At 44.6% G+C, this 15,732-nt stretch overlaps 1 protein-coding gene across 1 annotated transcript in view; it reads left to right on the top strand.

Moving 5' to 3' along the window:
• The first annotated feature begins 1,458 nt into the window (after positions 1 to 1,458).
• SFXN3 (sideroflexin 3) overlaps positions 1,459 to 15,732 on the top strand; it is a 48,791-nt gene continuing 34,517 nt past the window's right edge. The window contains exons 1-3 of the mRNA XM_063961903.1: positions 1,459 to 1,567; positions 9,588 to 9,754; positions 12,912 to 13,082. Coding sequence (XP_063817973.1) covers positions 9,591 to 9,754; positions 12,912 to 13,082 — 335 coding nt within the window. The 5' untranslated portion in view covers positions 1,459 to 1,567; positions 9,588 to 9,590. The remainder of the gene's footprint in view (positions 1,568 to 9,587; positions 9,755 to 12,911; positions 13,083 to 15,732) is intronic.

Here is a 15,732-nt window from a genome sequence, read left to right as displayed (position 1 = left end):
AAATATATAGTAATACCTCCTGTGTAATAGAAATATATAGTAATGCCCCCAATTTAATAACAATATATAGTAATGTCTCAATTATAACAGGAAAATACAGCCACTGTCACACTCCCGGTAAACCCTGACAAAGTGGGAGGAGCCGTCATGCTGCCAAGCACCATGGTCTTGTTGCTTTGTGGCACATTATAATTGTGGTAATGGCATAGTGTGTGGCGAGGTGGTACTGCGTACCCACTACCAAATTCTTAAGGGTACTCCGTACCCGAGCATACCCGCATACTTTTACCGCTGCTATGAGGTCAGACTCTACATAGAGTAGGGGTGGACCTGTCAAATTGATACTTTTTCACATGGTCAGGTTTATGTAGTCTGTCAAGTCAGTACAAGCAGAGATCTTTATATTTGCACTCAAAGCAGCCGAAACAACAAATATTGTATACAGGGAGGCTCTACAGTAACACTGCGAACTGCATTAAATACAAAATACAGGGAAAGCAAGTTTATTAATATATGCGATTTTCCCAATTTAACATTCCAAATTTCCACATTTTCAGGCAACGGGCCTGATTGTGAGGTGGACAGAGTAACTCTCGCTGCTGCTTACATGGAAGCAGTGCAATAGCTCTGATTTGTTAATGAAGCAGGAGTCGGATCGTTGGAGTCTCAGGTCTGGCAATCTGGCGGACGCATCTACTATAAACAGGCCAGGAAATCTCTGTCCTCAGACAGAGATCCTGGCCACGTCCCTCTGAAAAAAATGGTGGCAACAAGTCTCCATTTTGAGAAATGGAGGCGATCACCACCCCCACTCCCTAACCCCAAACAGCATCAGACTGTTAAATATGACAGTCTGATGCTGTAGTGTGACCAATGTAGCGGACCCCTACTACACAAGCTATGATAACAGAGGAGCTACAAGAGAAATCAGGAGGAAGTAGTAATATCCCTTTTCTGTAAAAAAAAAAAAAAAGCCAAAAAAAAAAAAAAACCAGAGAAAGGGGTTTTCACTGTTTCATAAATAGACCCTTTAGGAATTTTGAAGTCTATATTTGTGTTAACGAAACGAGACTTGCTGTGGATTTGTATATTAAAATTCAATTGCCAATATGCAGCACAACACGAAGTAAGAATCCTTCTAGCCTGTAATGACTTCTGTACAAAGTGTTATTTATCAGGCGTCCTCTATGTATCCTCTCCTCATGCCATTTGATGCCGTTTTAAAATTGTCACATGGTTGTTGCTTTTCCCTAACTGGCTCTAGCCAGCTTTCCTCCCCTACAGTATGTCAGTCAGTTATTCTTAGCCAGCCTATGTGCGTCCCCTACACACCCACACAGCCCTGTGCTGTTTCCACTGACAGCAAAGCAAACCAGCTTATCCACTGACTGCCGTTTGTCTGTGCTGTATTATTAATGCATTGGCTGCCAGTACAGCAGGGAGACCTAACAAGTTAGGTTGTTCTCCCTCCCATGTACACTACAAGCTAGTGACGTAACTGAGAGGTCACTGCTGTCACTGGAGCCTGTATATAGCATTTGACTTCTGAGAAAGGACATAGAAAAGCGTAAGTGTGCAATTATAATTCTATGTAATAGATGATCTGGGCACTGGCTCTAGCTGTAATGTAACAGTACAGGTTATACTTTGCAGACATATTTATATTACTGTGCCTTGTCTATCATTGCCAGGACAGCATTGTTTGGGTATTCTCACACTTCTGAATGGGTTACAGTGTAGGTGGCACAGAGAAGGGGATTAGACAACAATGGGACCAAGCCAGCGATTAAAGATATATTTGGAAAGCACCTCTCTTATCCATTGTTTACTAGAGCAAGGGCTGTTCTGAAAGGAAGGGATTACCCAGGGCTGTTTAGCTGCCCCCAGGCATACAGAAATGTTACCTTTTGTATCCACAGCCCTGGCAATCAGGTGGCTGTTCCATAGCAAAAAATTAGATCTCAGTGTGCCACATTCTATCTATCGATCAATCTATCTGTCACTTATATTCTCCCTGTGTTTGTGGGTTTAGCCCTGTTGCTCCGATTTCTACCCACCCTCCAAACTGATAATGAAATATTCTCTGTAAAGCGCTGTGTAATATGTAGGCACTGCTGTAAAAATGATAATAACTCTAGCATAAGGAATTGCTACTGTAACTTGAATAAGCTTCATCTGTACATGTAGAAACACAGAAATGTATGTAAAGTTTAAGATGACACTGTTTTGTGGCAGATCTCAAATTCATTTAGCTGTGAATAGTTTGAGATATTCAGTTTTATAAATAAAACGTGTCGCGCCACTCTGCTGTTTGCTGCAATAAACCCGACTCCATCTGTGCAATAAGTGTATATTCTCTCTTGCGCTTTTATTCTGTACAATATAAGGAGATGAAATGAAATGTGTGCAGATGGATGTTTCAGTGTGCTACAAGCAGATAGGGTGGGGTCTTGGCACTGCTAAGTGAGATTATCTGAACAAAAAACAAGTTTCCATGAAAATGTACTTGGCATATTATTACACATTGTCTATATTATGCTGTCAGTGCTATAGAAGGGTTTGTATTTGATATGTGTAAAAGTCTGTCAGTTTATGTTAGACATCCTACTTTGTGTTAGACATCCAAGTCTGTTTTTGCAGATTTCTGCATTAATCACATTAATAAATGCAGTTTTTGCTGTGCGTTTTTGCTAAACAAAGAAGTTTTTTTAGTTGGAGAGATTTTAGTCATCTTCCTTCCTCCTTCCTTTGTAGATACTGTATTACACACAAAGGAATGACTTCTTATGCTGTATTTGGTACAGCCCTCCATATGGCAGCAGCAAGAAGGGAGCTTAGTGTTGTGGTTGTCATGGAAACGTAAACTGTATAAAGTGTGACCTGCAGCAGGTATTAACAGTCTATAGTAGGTATCCGGACTCCAGGTCGACAGCACAAAGGTCGACACACCTTAGGTCGACGCCAATTGGTCGACACACCTTAGGTCGACATGGACAAAAGGCCGACAGGAACAAGGTCGACGTGAGTTTTTCACGATTTTTTTCTTTTTTTGAACCTTTTCATACTTAACGATCCACGTGGACTACGATTGGAATGGTAAAGTGTGCCGAGCGAAGCGGTAGCGGAGCGAAGGCACCATGCCCGAAGCATGGCGAGCGAACGCGGTGCACTAATTGGGGTTCCCGGTCACTCTACGAAGAAAACGACACAAACCCCCCCCCATAAAAAACTAATGTCGACCTTTTTCCACGTCGACCTTGTTCCTGTCAACCTTTTGTCCATGTCGACCTAAGGTGTGTCGACCAATTGGCGTCGACCTAAGGTGTGTCGACCTTTGTGCTGTCGACCCTCAGTCCCAGACCCCTATAGTATACTGGAACATAATACAATTCTCCACATTACTATTCACTGCAGAAAGAAAGATGTAATGTATGTGACTGATATCTATAAAAGAATACAGAGAACACTCCCCCTTACAGTGTATGTGACTGTTGATGATACAGTGTGTGACTTGTAAGTAGCAAGAGATAGAAAGAGTTAATATTCTGGACCAGGAAATACAATTTTACTGGTGAATAACATGAAAATGGAAAGTCTGAGTGTTTCTGGGCATGGTGTCAGCAGCCTGCAATTGGCACATGGCTGAGTCCTGGAAAAGATTATACATTATTACTGTAAAAGGCATATTCAGTTCTGGTTTGTAAAAAGCAATTCCTTTAGTAACACTGCAGCAAGTAGCATACCAAACCTTTAGTTATGTGTTGTCTGATGCCCTTGTAATGTACAGCAGATACTCCCTGTAAAAAGCTTAACACTCCCACCCCCTAAGGAAGCAGATATGGTCAAAGTATTTTTTATATGTGCCATATATAATATCCAGGGCCAATGCAAGGTTTCTCGGCACCCTAGGCAAAAAATCTGCGCACTCTCCCCCCACTCCTCCCCCTCAGGTGAAAATGTGGAGGTGGCGTCTCAGAAGTTCCACAGCTGATATTGTTGAATAGAGAACGCCACCTACAAAAAAAATAAAAAATGCTAAGCACGACTTTTGCGGGGACCCCATGTAGGCTGTATTGTAGGAAAGGGGGACAACACAGGCAGGAGATATACAGCATATGGACTATAGTTGTGGGGGTGGGGGAGGGAGGGTTCTTTGCTTGGAATGCGGTTAACATCCCGACTGTTGGGATCCCGTGGTCAGGATACTGATGTCGGAATCCGAACACTTGGCGGAATACCGACACAAGCCCAGAATTCACCCTTGGGTGGTGGTCCACGTCACCACCCAAGAGGGAATATAATAGTGTGGCCAAAGGTCGCCACCGGAGCCGACGAGTGGCAACCGCAGCGAGCAAGAGGGGATTCGCTGTGCTCGCTTCTGGGATTTCGCCTGTCGGGATCCCGGCGTCGGTCTTCTGACCGCCGGGATCCCATACCGATCCTCTTTGCTCATTATGATGAGCAGATCAAATTATGCCACATTACAGTGCCCTCACTTCATATTATGTCACATTACAGCGCCCCCCTACCATTATAACATCCACTACACACTGCTCTCACTGACAGTGTGACACAGCTCAGGCTGGGAATGGATCAGACTCTATTACTTAGCAGCCATAACTAGGGAAATTGCTATGCAACTTTATAACTTGGGTCCAGGCCCCCCTAAGCCTCTGTGCCCCATAACAATGGCACCCCCTGCACCCACAATAGTTACACCCATGATTATAGGCATCAATGCAGTGACAGACCATACAATACTGATATCACTGCAGTGACTGCAATGCTGCACATTCACTGTCCCAACGACTACCATACCACATAGACAGCATGCCAGTAATTGCCGTACCACACAGAGGGGGTAATTCAGACCTGGTCGCTGGGCTGTGTTTTTTGCTGTCCTGTGATCAGATAGTCGCCTACAGGGGGAGTGCATTTTTGCTGTGCAAGTGTGCGTTCCTATGTGTAGCAGAGCTGCTAAAAATCAGTCTGTGCAGTCTCTGCGCAGCCCGGGACTTACTCTTCCAATGCGATTGAATCAGGCTGATCGGAGCGGCAGCTGACGTCAGACACCCTCCCTCAAAACGCTTGGACACGCCTACATTTTTCCGGACACTCCCTGTATACGGTCAGTTGCCACCCACAAACGGCCTCTTCCTGTCAATCACCTTGCGGTGCCTGTGCGAACGGATCCTTTGCACCATCCCATCGCTGACCGGCGATGCCCGTTGTAGCTGTCCGACACGCCTGCGTATTGCGGTGCATACGCATGCGCAGTTTGGACCTGATCGCAGGTCCAGCAGCGATTAGATCTGAATTACCCCCAGAGAACATTCTATCATCTGCCGTATTGCACAGACTGCACACGGTATCAGTGACCACCATACCATACAGACGACACCTTTGGGATTGCAATACTGCAATGCAGTCCACTGAGTACAATGTGTGCTGGGACTTGTAGTACCTCTACTGCTGGATACTGGTGGTCCCTCTGCTAGCTGGGCATAGGCATGCAGTCAGTTACGTGTATTAATACGGGATTCACAAAATTCCCATTATCCGCAGCTGCAGTTGCCAAATGTGGTGACATGCACCAGAAACAAAAGGGGTGGGATAATTCATTGCTGACCAGGAGGAAATGGAGAGACTACAGCCAGGGAGGAGCCACCCGAGAACAGGTGCTGTACGGGCAGGTGACATCACAGCACACGACAGTCATGTGACTGTCAGTGCCGATGCTGTATCCACGCTGAGACCAGCACCTAGAGCCATGATGGCAGTTTAGTCATATGTGCAGGCAGTGCCGTAACTAGACATTTTAGCGCTGTGTGCAAAATACAGCATTGGCGCCCCCGTTACGTAATATAAGGGCAGTGCGCGCCGCAGGCATGCAGAAAAATATATAGGGGCGTGGCTTCATGGGGAAGGGGTGTGGCCACAAAATAATACCAATTCCTATTACGGTGCACAGTAGTCTCCATTATTCAAATTACGCCACACAGTAGCGCCACTACACCATGTAGAGACCCTTTTACACATTACGGCAGACAGATTCCCCTTTTTACACATTACGGCAGACAGAGTCCCCTTTTTACACATTACGGGAGACAGCGTCCCGTTGTTACACATTACGGCAGACAGCGTCCCCTTATTACACATTACGGCAGACAGCGACCCCCTTTTTACTCATTACGGCAGACAGCGTTCCGCTTTTTATACGTTACGGCAGACAGCGTCCCCCTTATTACACATTACAAGCTGCTGATGATTTTAGGGAAAGTGGGCAGTTGCGCCCTCAGGGCGACTGCGCTGTCGCTTAGTTACGGCTCTGTGTGCAGGGCATATGCAGAATTCGTGCCAGGGTGTTTCCAAAGATGGGATGGAGAACTGCAGAGACTGATTTGACCATCTATATGCTGGGTTTGTTAGTGTTAGTGTGTATGTATTTTATTTATATATATATATATATATATATATATATATATATACACCCCCATAAGTACACTGGCAGCAATAATTACAAGTCAGACTGTACACACACCCCGTCCGTCATGCTTAACTTACCACTGAGGTCAGCAGCAGGAACAGCACAGCAGAAAGCCTATTACAGTAGTTCACTACTGGAACAGGAGCCGGCCGGGTGCCTAACTTAATGAAGCCCTGCCCCCTTGCAATGTGTTCTGGTCAGTGGAAAGGGGGCGGAGCCAAATGCAGAGAGGGGCGGGGCTTAAATAGCGGGTCTGGGCTGGCGACTTCATTGCATGAAAAACAATGCTAGCCTGTGGGGAAGGGGTTGGAGGGTTTGTGAGGGAGGGTTGACAAGTCCCGCGGCCTGCAGCTGCTGCCGGCATTATCTAAATGGAAGGATGTCTCGATGTCTCTCAGACAAGAGACATCCTTCTGTGTTGTTTGTTAAGGGGATCAGTGCCGCCCTCCAGTGGCTGGCGCTCTAGGCAGCTGCCTAAAGCTGCCTAGTGGTAGCGCCGGCCCTGATAATATCACTGAACAAAACAAAGTAGTTAATTTTTATTAGAAAAGCTTGGCTGGCTAGTTTTCTTCTGTGAATATTTCTCTGTCTATGAGGGGTATCCAGTTAGCTCCGAAAATGTTCCGCTGGTAAAAAAAAAAAAAATGGGGGTTGTCTTGCGATTTTTAAAACATTTTCACCAATTTTGTTCACCAACATCCTATTGTTATGCATGAAAATCCCCCATTTTTCGTGCGAACATGCATAGGGGGATATATTTACTAAAATTCGTTTTTTTCTGAATGAGGTTAAAGTTCAAACACGAATGACATCGAATGTGTGAAATTGCAACTTTTTTAAATTGCATAGTTTTTAAAGATACTTTTTTAAATTGCATAGTTTTTAAAGATAAAAACTATGCTGTCGTATTCTGCATTTTCGAGTTTTCCGATGTCGATGTCATTCGTATTTTCGGGCAGTGTTTTACGGGAGTGAATAGTAAAACACTGCCGACATTAACACAATGAATCTCGGCCGGATCTGTGAGATCCGTGCAGGGCTTCATTGTGCACCTTTTTTTTTAAAAAGTGTTAAAAATCAAGAAAAAATTGTCGTGGGGTCCTCCCCCTAAGCAAAACCAGCCTCGGGCTCTTTGAGCCGGTCCTGTTTGTAAAAATATGGGGAAAAAATTGACAGGGGTTCCCCCATATTTGAACAACCAGCATCGGCTCTGCGCCTGGTCCTGGTGCAAAAAATACGGGGGACAATGTAGCGCCTATGCGCTCCATTGTATCCAATTGTGGAAACTTTGCGGTCAGCAGTTGACCGCGAGTAACCTCACCGCTGACCGCAAAGTTCCCACCATTGGATACAATGGAGCGCATAGGCGCTACATTGTATCTCTGCCGTGCACTGCCTGACTGACAGCTCAGGAGCGCACAGCCAATCAGGAGAGTGCCATGACGTGGCGCTCCCTGATTGGCTGAAGGGACCTTCTATGACAGGAGTCACGGGAGGGTCTAGGCAGTCGGGGAAAGGGGTCCCATGTGTAAACATGGGGCCCCTTTCAGTGCATGGTTCGGGTTTTTTCGGTTTTTTTTTGTGCCAAGTACATGGATTACAAGCTCAGAAGAGGACCGATCTACACAGGATTGTGTGAGTATAATTTTATTCACAGGTACCTCATGGATTCTACTTGAAGAAGTGGACCGACCCTCGTGTGAACATAGGTAAGTATGTGTGTATGTAGGTGTGCTTGTATGTAATAAAGTTTTACTTTCAAGGTGTGTGAGTTCTGTTTTTATTTGGGTATTTTTTGTAGTAGTAGTACTACAGGTACCAGCAGGCCCGTTTTTCCACCGCATGCTGGTACTTGTGGTTCTCCAAGTACCAGCTTGCGGGGGAGGCTTGCTGGGACTTGTAGTACTGCTACAAAAAACATTATTCTTATTTTTACACATGACTATCAGCCCCCCATCCGCAGCCCTTGGATGGGGGGGGGGGGGGGACAGCCTCGGGCTTCACCCCTGGCCCTTGGGTGGCTGGAGGGGGGGACCCCTTGATTTAAGGGGTCCCCACTCCTCCAGGGTACCCCGGCCAGGGGTGACTAGTTAGTGATTTAATGCCAGGGCCGCAGGGACCGATATAAAAGTGTCCCCCGGCTGTGGCATTATCTCTCTGACTAGTGGAGCCCGGTGCTGGTTCAAAAAATATGGGGGACCCCTACGTTTTTTGTCCCCCGTATTTTTTGCACCAGGACCGGACACAGAGCCCGGTGCTGGTTGTTTAAATATGGGGGAACCCCAGTCATTTCCCCCCCCATATTTTTACAACCAGGACCGGCTCAAAGAGCCCGAGGCTGGTTTTGCTTAGGAGGGGGGACCCTACGCATTTTTTTTTTTACATTTTAACACTTTCCCACCCCTTCCCACTGATAAACATGCACGGATCTCATGGATCCGTGCATGACTATCAGAACACGGTAAAAAATAGCAGGTCTATTTTAAAACTGCTTTTTTTTTTACGAATTGTATTTTTTCACGGCAGTGTTTGGCTATTGCCGGCAGTGTTTGTGAAATAGAATTTTTAGTAAATTACCGAGTTGTATGAAATAACAGGTGTATTTGACCGATGGTGTATTCATTCGTATTTTTTTTCTTTGACTTCCAAAAAAATACGAATGCCCTCATCACTGCCGAGATTTTAGTTGAGTAAATTCCCGAGATGACACTTTGAAGAAAAAACAGCAAATCGGTCAAAATCGGGAGCTTAGTAAATAAATATACCCCAAGGTCTGTGAAAAGCAGCAGACCTATGCATTTTTGCTGCCGTAATCGATGAAAAAAAGCCTCTTTATCGTGAATTTGGCTTCGCCTGCTTGAGACAGGCAAAACCAACCCCTCGATAAGCTCTGGCATCACGGCTAATTGGATGACTCCGGCGAATCCATTATAGCAGTAAATTACCGTGGCTAACTGGATACCCCTTATGTGTATTAAGGAACAATTATGTTGGATCAAACCTTAGTCTAAATAATAATAATAATAGTAACAACAACAACATAATTTGCAGTTCACAAGCCATTGGTTTCTTGTCATGAGTCCTCTCTTTTGTATCGCAGACAATGCCTGAAGAGCTCCCTTTCAACATAAACATCAAGGAGCCACGATGGGATCAGAGCACATTCGAGGGCAGAGCCAGGCATTTCTTCATGGTGACGGATCCTCGCAACGTCCTTCTTGGACCTAAAGTTCTGGATGATGCAAAGAACATTGTAGAGAACTACAGGTCTGCCAGCTGTTTCCTCTACCTTTCTGTTTAGCAATTCTGCTGTGGTTGGTGCCTTTAATGATATGATGAGCACAGTAAATCTCCTGCAAATCTACTATATATGTTTTTACAGTATTGCAGGGAGTATTAGACAGTGCCTAGATATTACGGGTTGGGTACAGGATCCCAGGGCTGGTGCACGGTTTTACTACACCCTAGGCAAAGCTTCAGCCTAGTGCTCCCTAATCTGCGACCCCCTCACCACCATCTCTCAGAGGGGAGAAGCACGTGGCCATTAGGTGGGCTGAGGTGAATTGCATCATTATACATATACAGAGAAAAGGGACAACACTCAAGGACTTTCAAAGTGAAACAGTATATTGTTGTTCACAATAAACTTTCACTTTCAAATCCTTGAGTGACAACCATTCTATATGTTTATGTATACATACTAGCTGGCATGCTAGGAATTGTATAGGACACTGAGGACAGTTTCACATTTTTGCGCTGAGTGATGGGAGTGCCACCTTATTGTTCTTCTGTATATATTATCTATCTATCTATCTATCTAAATATCTGTGTATATATGTCCCCTCAGGAGCCATAGTTACTGCTGCCTCCTATGTGCTTTCACATGTGCACGTGTCAGCACGGAGGAAGCGCTGAGACACTATGTGGTATAGCCCTGATAGTGACGGCTGCGCCTGATTAGACCCGCAGCAGTGGCCAGTGCAGTGTAATAGGAGGTGACTGCATACAGAGACATCCTTCAGTTTTTTGCTAGATAAATTCAATGGTGCCCTTCAGGCGCCTAAATCTGACTAATGGTAGAGGCGGCCCTGCAGGATCCCAACAGTCAGGATGTCGACGGTCAGAATACCGACGGTGGCATCCTGATGGCCAGAATACTGACACTTTTTTGATAACCGTACCTCTGTTTCCTCCCCCTAACCCTCCATACCCGTAGCCTAACCCTAACCCTCCCCTCCCACAGCCTACCTCTAACCCTCCCTACATGAATCTTAACCCTCCCCTTCCACAGCCTAACCCTAACCCTCCGTACTCGCAGCCTAATCCTTATCCTCTTCTCCCGCAGCCTAACCCTCTCTCCCACAGCTGAACCCTAAACCTCCGCCTAGTGCCTAACCCTGACCCCCCACCCACAGCCTAATGCTAACTCTCCCTGGCATACTTACGATCGGGATTGCAGCTGTTGGGATTCTGGCATCGGGATTCTTAGAGGTGTCGGGATTCCGGCGCCGGTGTTCTGACCGCTGGCATACGTCAGGATGCCAACTGCATCCTGATAATACTGCCCACTTTATATATTTATCTATGCAGAGTGATTTTTTCCATGCAGAGCAGTCACTTAAACATTGGTATTAAGGTCTATGTATCTAAGTGGAAATTATACTTTTCTGGCTCCAATGGGGGAGTAGCCAAAGGTGGAGTCAGGGTGAAGCAAGGTGCGCTTGCATGATACCTGTAACAAGATTAATCGTTACCACGTGATGTGTTGTGCTGCCCCCACCCCTCCCCCTCCACCTTTACTAATTCATCATCTCTTAGTGATATGAATAAACACTGCTACATTCTTACCAGAGCTGCATTATATGTAATTAGTCAATATGGCCTATTTCGCTTGCTCTAAAAAAGTCATAGCACATACAGTAGAGCCTTGTCTGCTATCGCCACCTCTCTTTATCTCTCAGTGTGTTTCTCAGCCCTCTTTACTCATGGACATTATTGTAGAAAATATAAAATGATAGTGGCCTATTTATCTAGCATTTGATTCCGAAAATCATGTAGAAACAGCACTTTCTGCATAATTGTATGACTTGATGCTATGTACTAACAGACTAATGCTGGAGATTTCACAGAATTCTTATGCAGAAGGCTAATTAGCACTGCAGATCGCGATTTCCATTATGGTCAATAAGGACTACAGTCTGACCCCTATGTGTTGGCCCAGGTGTTTTACACCATCCTCAGATGACATAGACCACTGTATGCATACGCAGTGTCCGATTTCCCTGGAGGAGTCTTTCCAATGCGGCTGGAATCTGATTCACAGTAGTTATCACTTCCGCTGTCCCTGTGAGATTTCTCAATATGTAGGAGTTTTTTTTTATTTAGTATAAAACAGTCAGTGGTGAGATGGAGTGTTCTGCAGCATTGCCACGATTATTAATACATAGGCCCCATAGACTTGCAATAAGGCAGCAGTAGAAATAAAGAACGATTGATAGATTGCTGGGCCACTGAAGATTACATTGCACCCTGCTGTTAGGAGAGTATGTATAAACACAAGTTGCGTTATTAGTGAATAGACTTCATGGGCGGGATGTAATGAACTTCGAGTGCGGCGGCTTTGTGGAATGACTGTTGTACTCGGACATTTTGTTAAAGGCTAAATCATGCCTTGGAGGTTTTTTTTTAAAGGGGTAATCGTGTACAAGTTCAGCTGGCATTCCACACAGCCGCCGGACTCGTAGTTCATTACATCCCGCACTATGTTACTCCCTTTAACTAGGTGCAGAAACACTAAACACAACACTGCTGTATATATGACTGTGCAGGATTTCAAGGCATGTGTATCAATCTTTCTTTATGATAAATGCCTATTTTTGGGGCTTTTTTATTTCTGTCAGACGCATTAAACAGCTAACCCAAGAGATCTTGAAATTTTCTCCTGCGTTACCTAATTAATATTACCAAGAGATACTTGTGGGAAATTGCCCGTCCCTATGGGAACGATGATGTTGTCCAATGTATCAAGGTCCGAAAAGGTTCACATGGCATTAGTAGGCATTTTAGCAGACTGCATGAAGGAGAGGGATCTTTGTCAAATCCCTCATCTGTATTTTTGAGCAGCTTATATGATTAGGAGACCATGACTGTAAAAGCTTACATGTTGGTAATATTTGCTCATTTATTTTATGTATTTCATGTTTTATTGCTTGTACTTTTATTAATTTCATTGATTATTTCTTTTTATATATAATAAAATATTATGCAAAATAAGGTGGTTCAATAAATACCTTGTCCTAATTGTGTCTACAAGATCCAGGGAGCAGTCCTCTGCACTTACTGCACATGTCTGTTTGTTTTTATTTTATTTGTGAGTTACTAAATGTGCACGTTACAGATATAACTTACTTTGTATGACTTACAGAAAGGGAATACCCACACCGGGCCTTACTGAAGACCAACTATGGCGGGCAAAATACATCTACGACTCCGCTTTCCATCCAGACACAGGAGAGAAGATGGTCTTGATAGGACGGATGTCCGCTCAGGTGCCCATGAACATGACAATCACCGGCTGCATGCTGACATTTTACAGGCATGTCTCCTAAATCGTTCCATCTAAGTAACACACAAAACACTAGTGCACTTAAAAACACAGAGCTTCAAAACAAGCATAGTAAGCCTCTCATGCGCAACCGATGGCAGTCGTAGTTTGATATCCTGAGAGGTGATTCCCCACATTCGAAACAAAGCACTCATACAATAAACACAGAAATCTATCCTTTAGTGCTATCCTTATATATAAATAATATGATAACATACGGAATAAGAGTTCATAATCACGTTCTTTAAAGGGATCCAATCTGTTTCTTCATGGTCAAAAATCCTCCATCTGTAAGTCTTAAACAATTCCTCCTCCTTATTCTTCTTTTATACATGGGTCAATGAACTTGCTTTATCTGCTTGCAGTCAGCGATATTCCAACACTCAAGGAGTAAGGCATGCGTAGTTAGCAGCCGCTAGGTGTTACGCACTGGCAACAGTCACTTCTTTCAAGTGTAGTGTGTCAAACACCAATACAGTCCTCGGCGTCTCCTGGTCCTGCTTGTAAATACTTCCGGATCGTTCACTCACCACTACAGATAGGACACTCTGCTGCCACAAACGTGTTTTTGAATATTCACCTTGAAAGAAGTGACTGTTGACAGTTCTTAATGGGTTGCAGGAAAAATGGCGGCTGTTGGGATCCCGGCGTTCAGAATACCGACGCTGAAATCCCGACAGCTGACAATGCCGACAGCTGGAATCCCGGTGCACCAGGGCTATTCTCACACTATATGGGAATCTATTCCCATAGAGTGGGAACAGATCCTGTGGCAAGCTCAGCTAGCTCAAAAGGGGACTCTTAGCTCTCGCACTGCAGCTGGCATTCTGGCTGACGGGATGCCGCTGGCGGAATATTGACAGCAGGCATCCAGCCTGCCGGTAAAACATATGTAATCCTTTTTAACAACTAGCCGTTGCTAACTATGCATGCCCGACTCCTTGAGTGTAGGAATATCGCTGAGTGTGAGGAGATGAAGGGAGATAATTGACCCATGTATAAAAGGAGAATAAGGAGGAGGAATTGTTTCAAACTCTGACAGTTGGAGGATTTTTGATCATGAAGGAACAGATCAGTTGCATTTAAGGAATATGGGGGGTCATTCCGAGTGGTTCGCTCGCAAGCTGCTTTTAGCAGCTCTGCACACGCTAAGCCGCCGCCTACTGGGAGTGAATCTTAGCTTATCAAAATTGTGAACGAAAGGTTAGCAGAATTGCGAATAGACACTTCTTAGCAGTTTCTGAGTAGCTCCAGACTTACTCGGCATCTGCGATCAGTTCAGTCAGTTTCGTTCCTGGTTTGACGTCACAAACACACCCAGCGTTCGCCCAGACACTCCTCCGTTTCTCCAGCCACTCCCGCGTTTTTCCCAGAAACGGTAGCGTATTTTCGCACACACCCATAAAACGGCCAGTTTCCGCCCAGAAACACCCACTTCCTGTCAATCACATTACGATCACCAGAACGAAGAAAAAACCTTGTAATGCCGTGAGTAAAATACCTAACTGCATAGCAAATTTACTTGGCGCAGTCGCACTGCGGACATTGCGCATGCGCATTAGCGACTAATTGCTCCGTTGCGACAAAAAAATAACGAGCGAACAACTCGGAATGACCCCCATGATTCTGAACTCTTATTCTGTATGTTATAATATTATTTATATAAAAGAATAGCGCCAGAGGATAGATTTCTGTGTTCATTTTTATGACTTAAAAACACAGAGCAATTAGAGCGCGCTGTACTGTTCTGGTGATAAAAAAAAATTACATTTGCAGAAATAACAATTGTGTACTACATAGTCCTCCATTCTATTCCGTAGTTATACTGGTGATCTGATCAAGAGAATTCACTAAGGAATAGTAATCTAAATTAACATGATAGCATTAAGGATGGGGTAGTCCACACAGAAGTACAAGAACAAATGTGTGACAAAGTATCAGATTGTTGTCATGTGATTTAGGGTGGGAGAGACACTAATGAAATAATTCTATGCACAGCTTTGCGGTAATGTACTATTGTGCTCACTTCTTTATTCTGAAAATGAAATATACTGGAAGTAATTTTTGCAGTGCCAAATGTTTGCTGCGTGGTCTTTGGTTCTGTGTGCACCTTCATTTGTACAGTGCGCTTGGATTTATGCCAAAGCACAAAAGGTTGCGGCGCAAGATGATCAGAGGTGCGGAGAAAGACTCGTGATTAATTCAAACAATAAATAAGGATGAACTAAGGAGCACCTTAACAGAAAATAGTCATAACTTATTTTAGTGAGAGGGTTGGACCAGAAGTGGTTGTAGTTTGGATTCTATGAGGGGAATTCAAATGTTATCGCAGCCCCAATCTCCCGTCTAAAGTGACGGGAGATTGTGGGGCGATATTCAATTGCACCCACTTATCGCGCTGATCGTGCCCATTACACTCGGGTTTAGGCGCGTAAACCACCTCGACTTAAGTAATGGGTGCGAGCGTGAAAAGACCCGTTTGGAGCCCAAACGAGTCTCTTTACGCGCATTTCAGCTTGTTACACCGGTGCGGATTTGAATCTCTCCTTATGTGTTTTATTTATACTTTTGAAAAGTGTAATTGGAGATTTTTCCACCTCTCTGCACACCTAGACGCACTTCTACGTTGCTGTGCATTGTG

Source organism: Pseudophryne corroboree, chromosome 3 (genome assembly GCF_028390025.1).
Source record: "Pseudophryne corroboree isolate aPseCor3 chromosome 3, aPseCor3.hap2, whole genome shotgun sequence".
Lineage (NCBI taxonomy): Eukaryota > Metazoa > Chordata > Amphibia > Anura > Myobatrachidae > Pseudophryne > Pseudophryne corroboree.
Note: the sequence above shows the minus strand (reverse complement) of the source record. Positions and strands in the feature narration are given on the sequence as shown.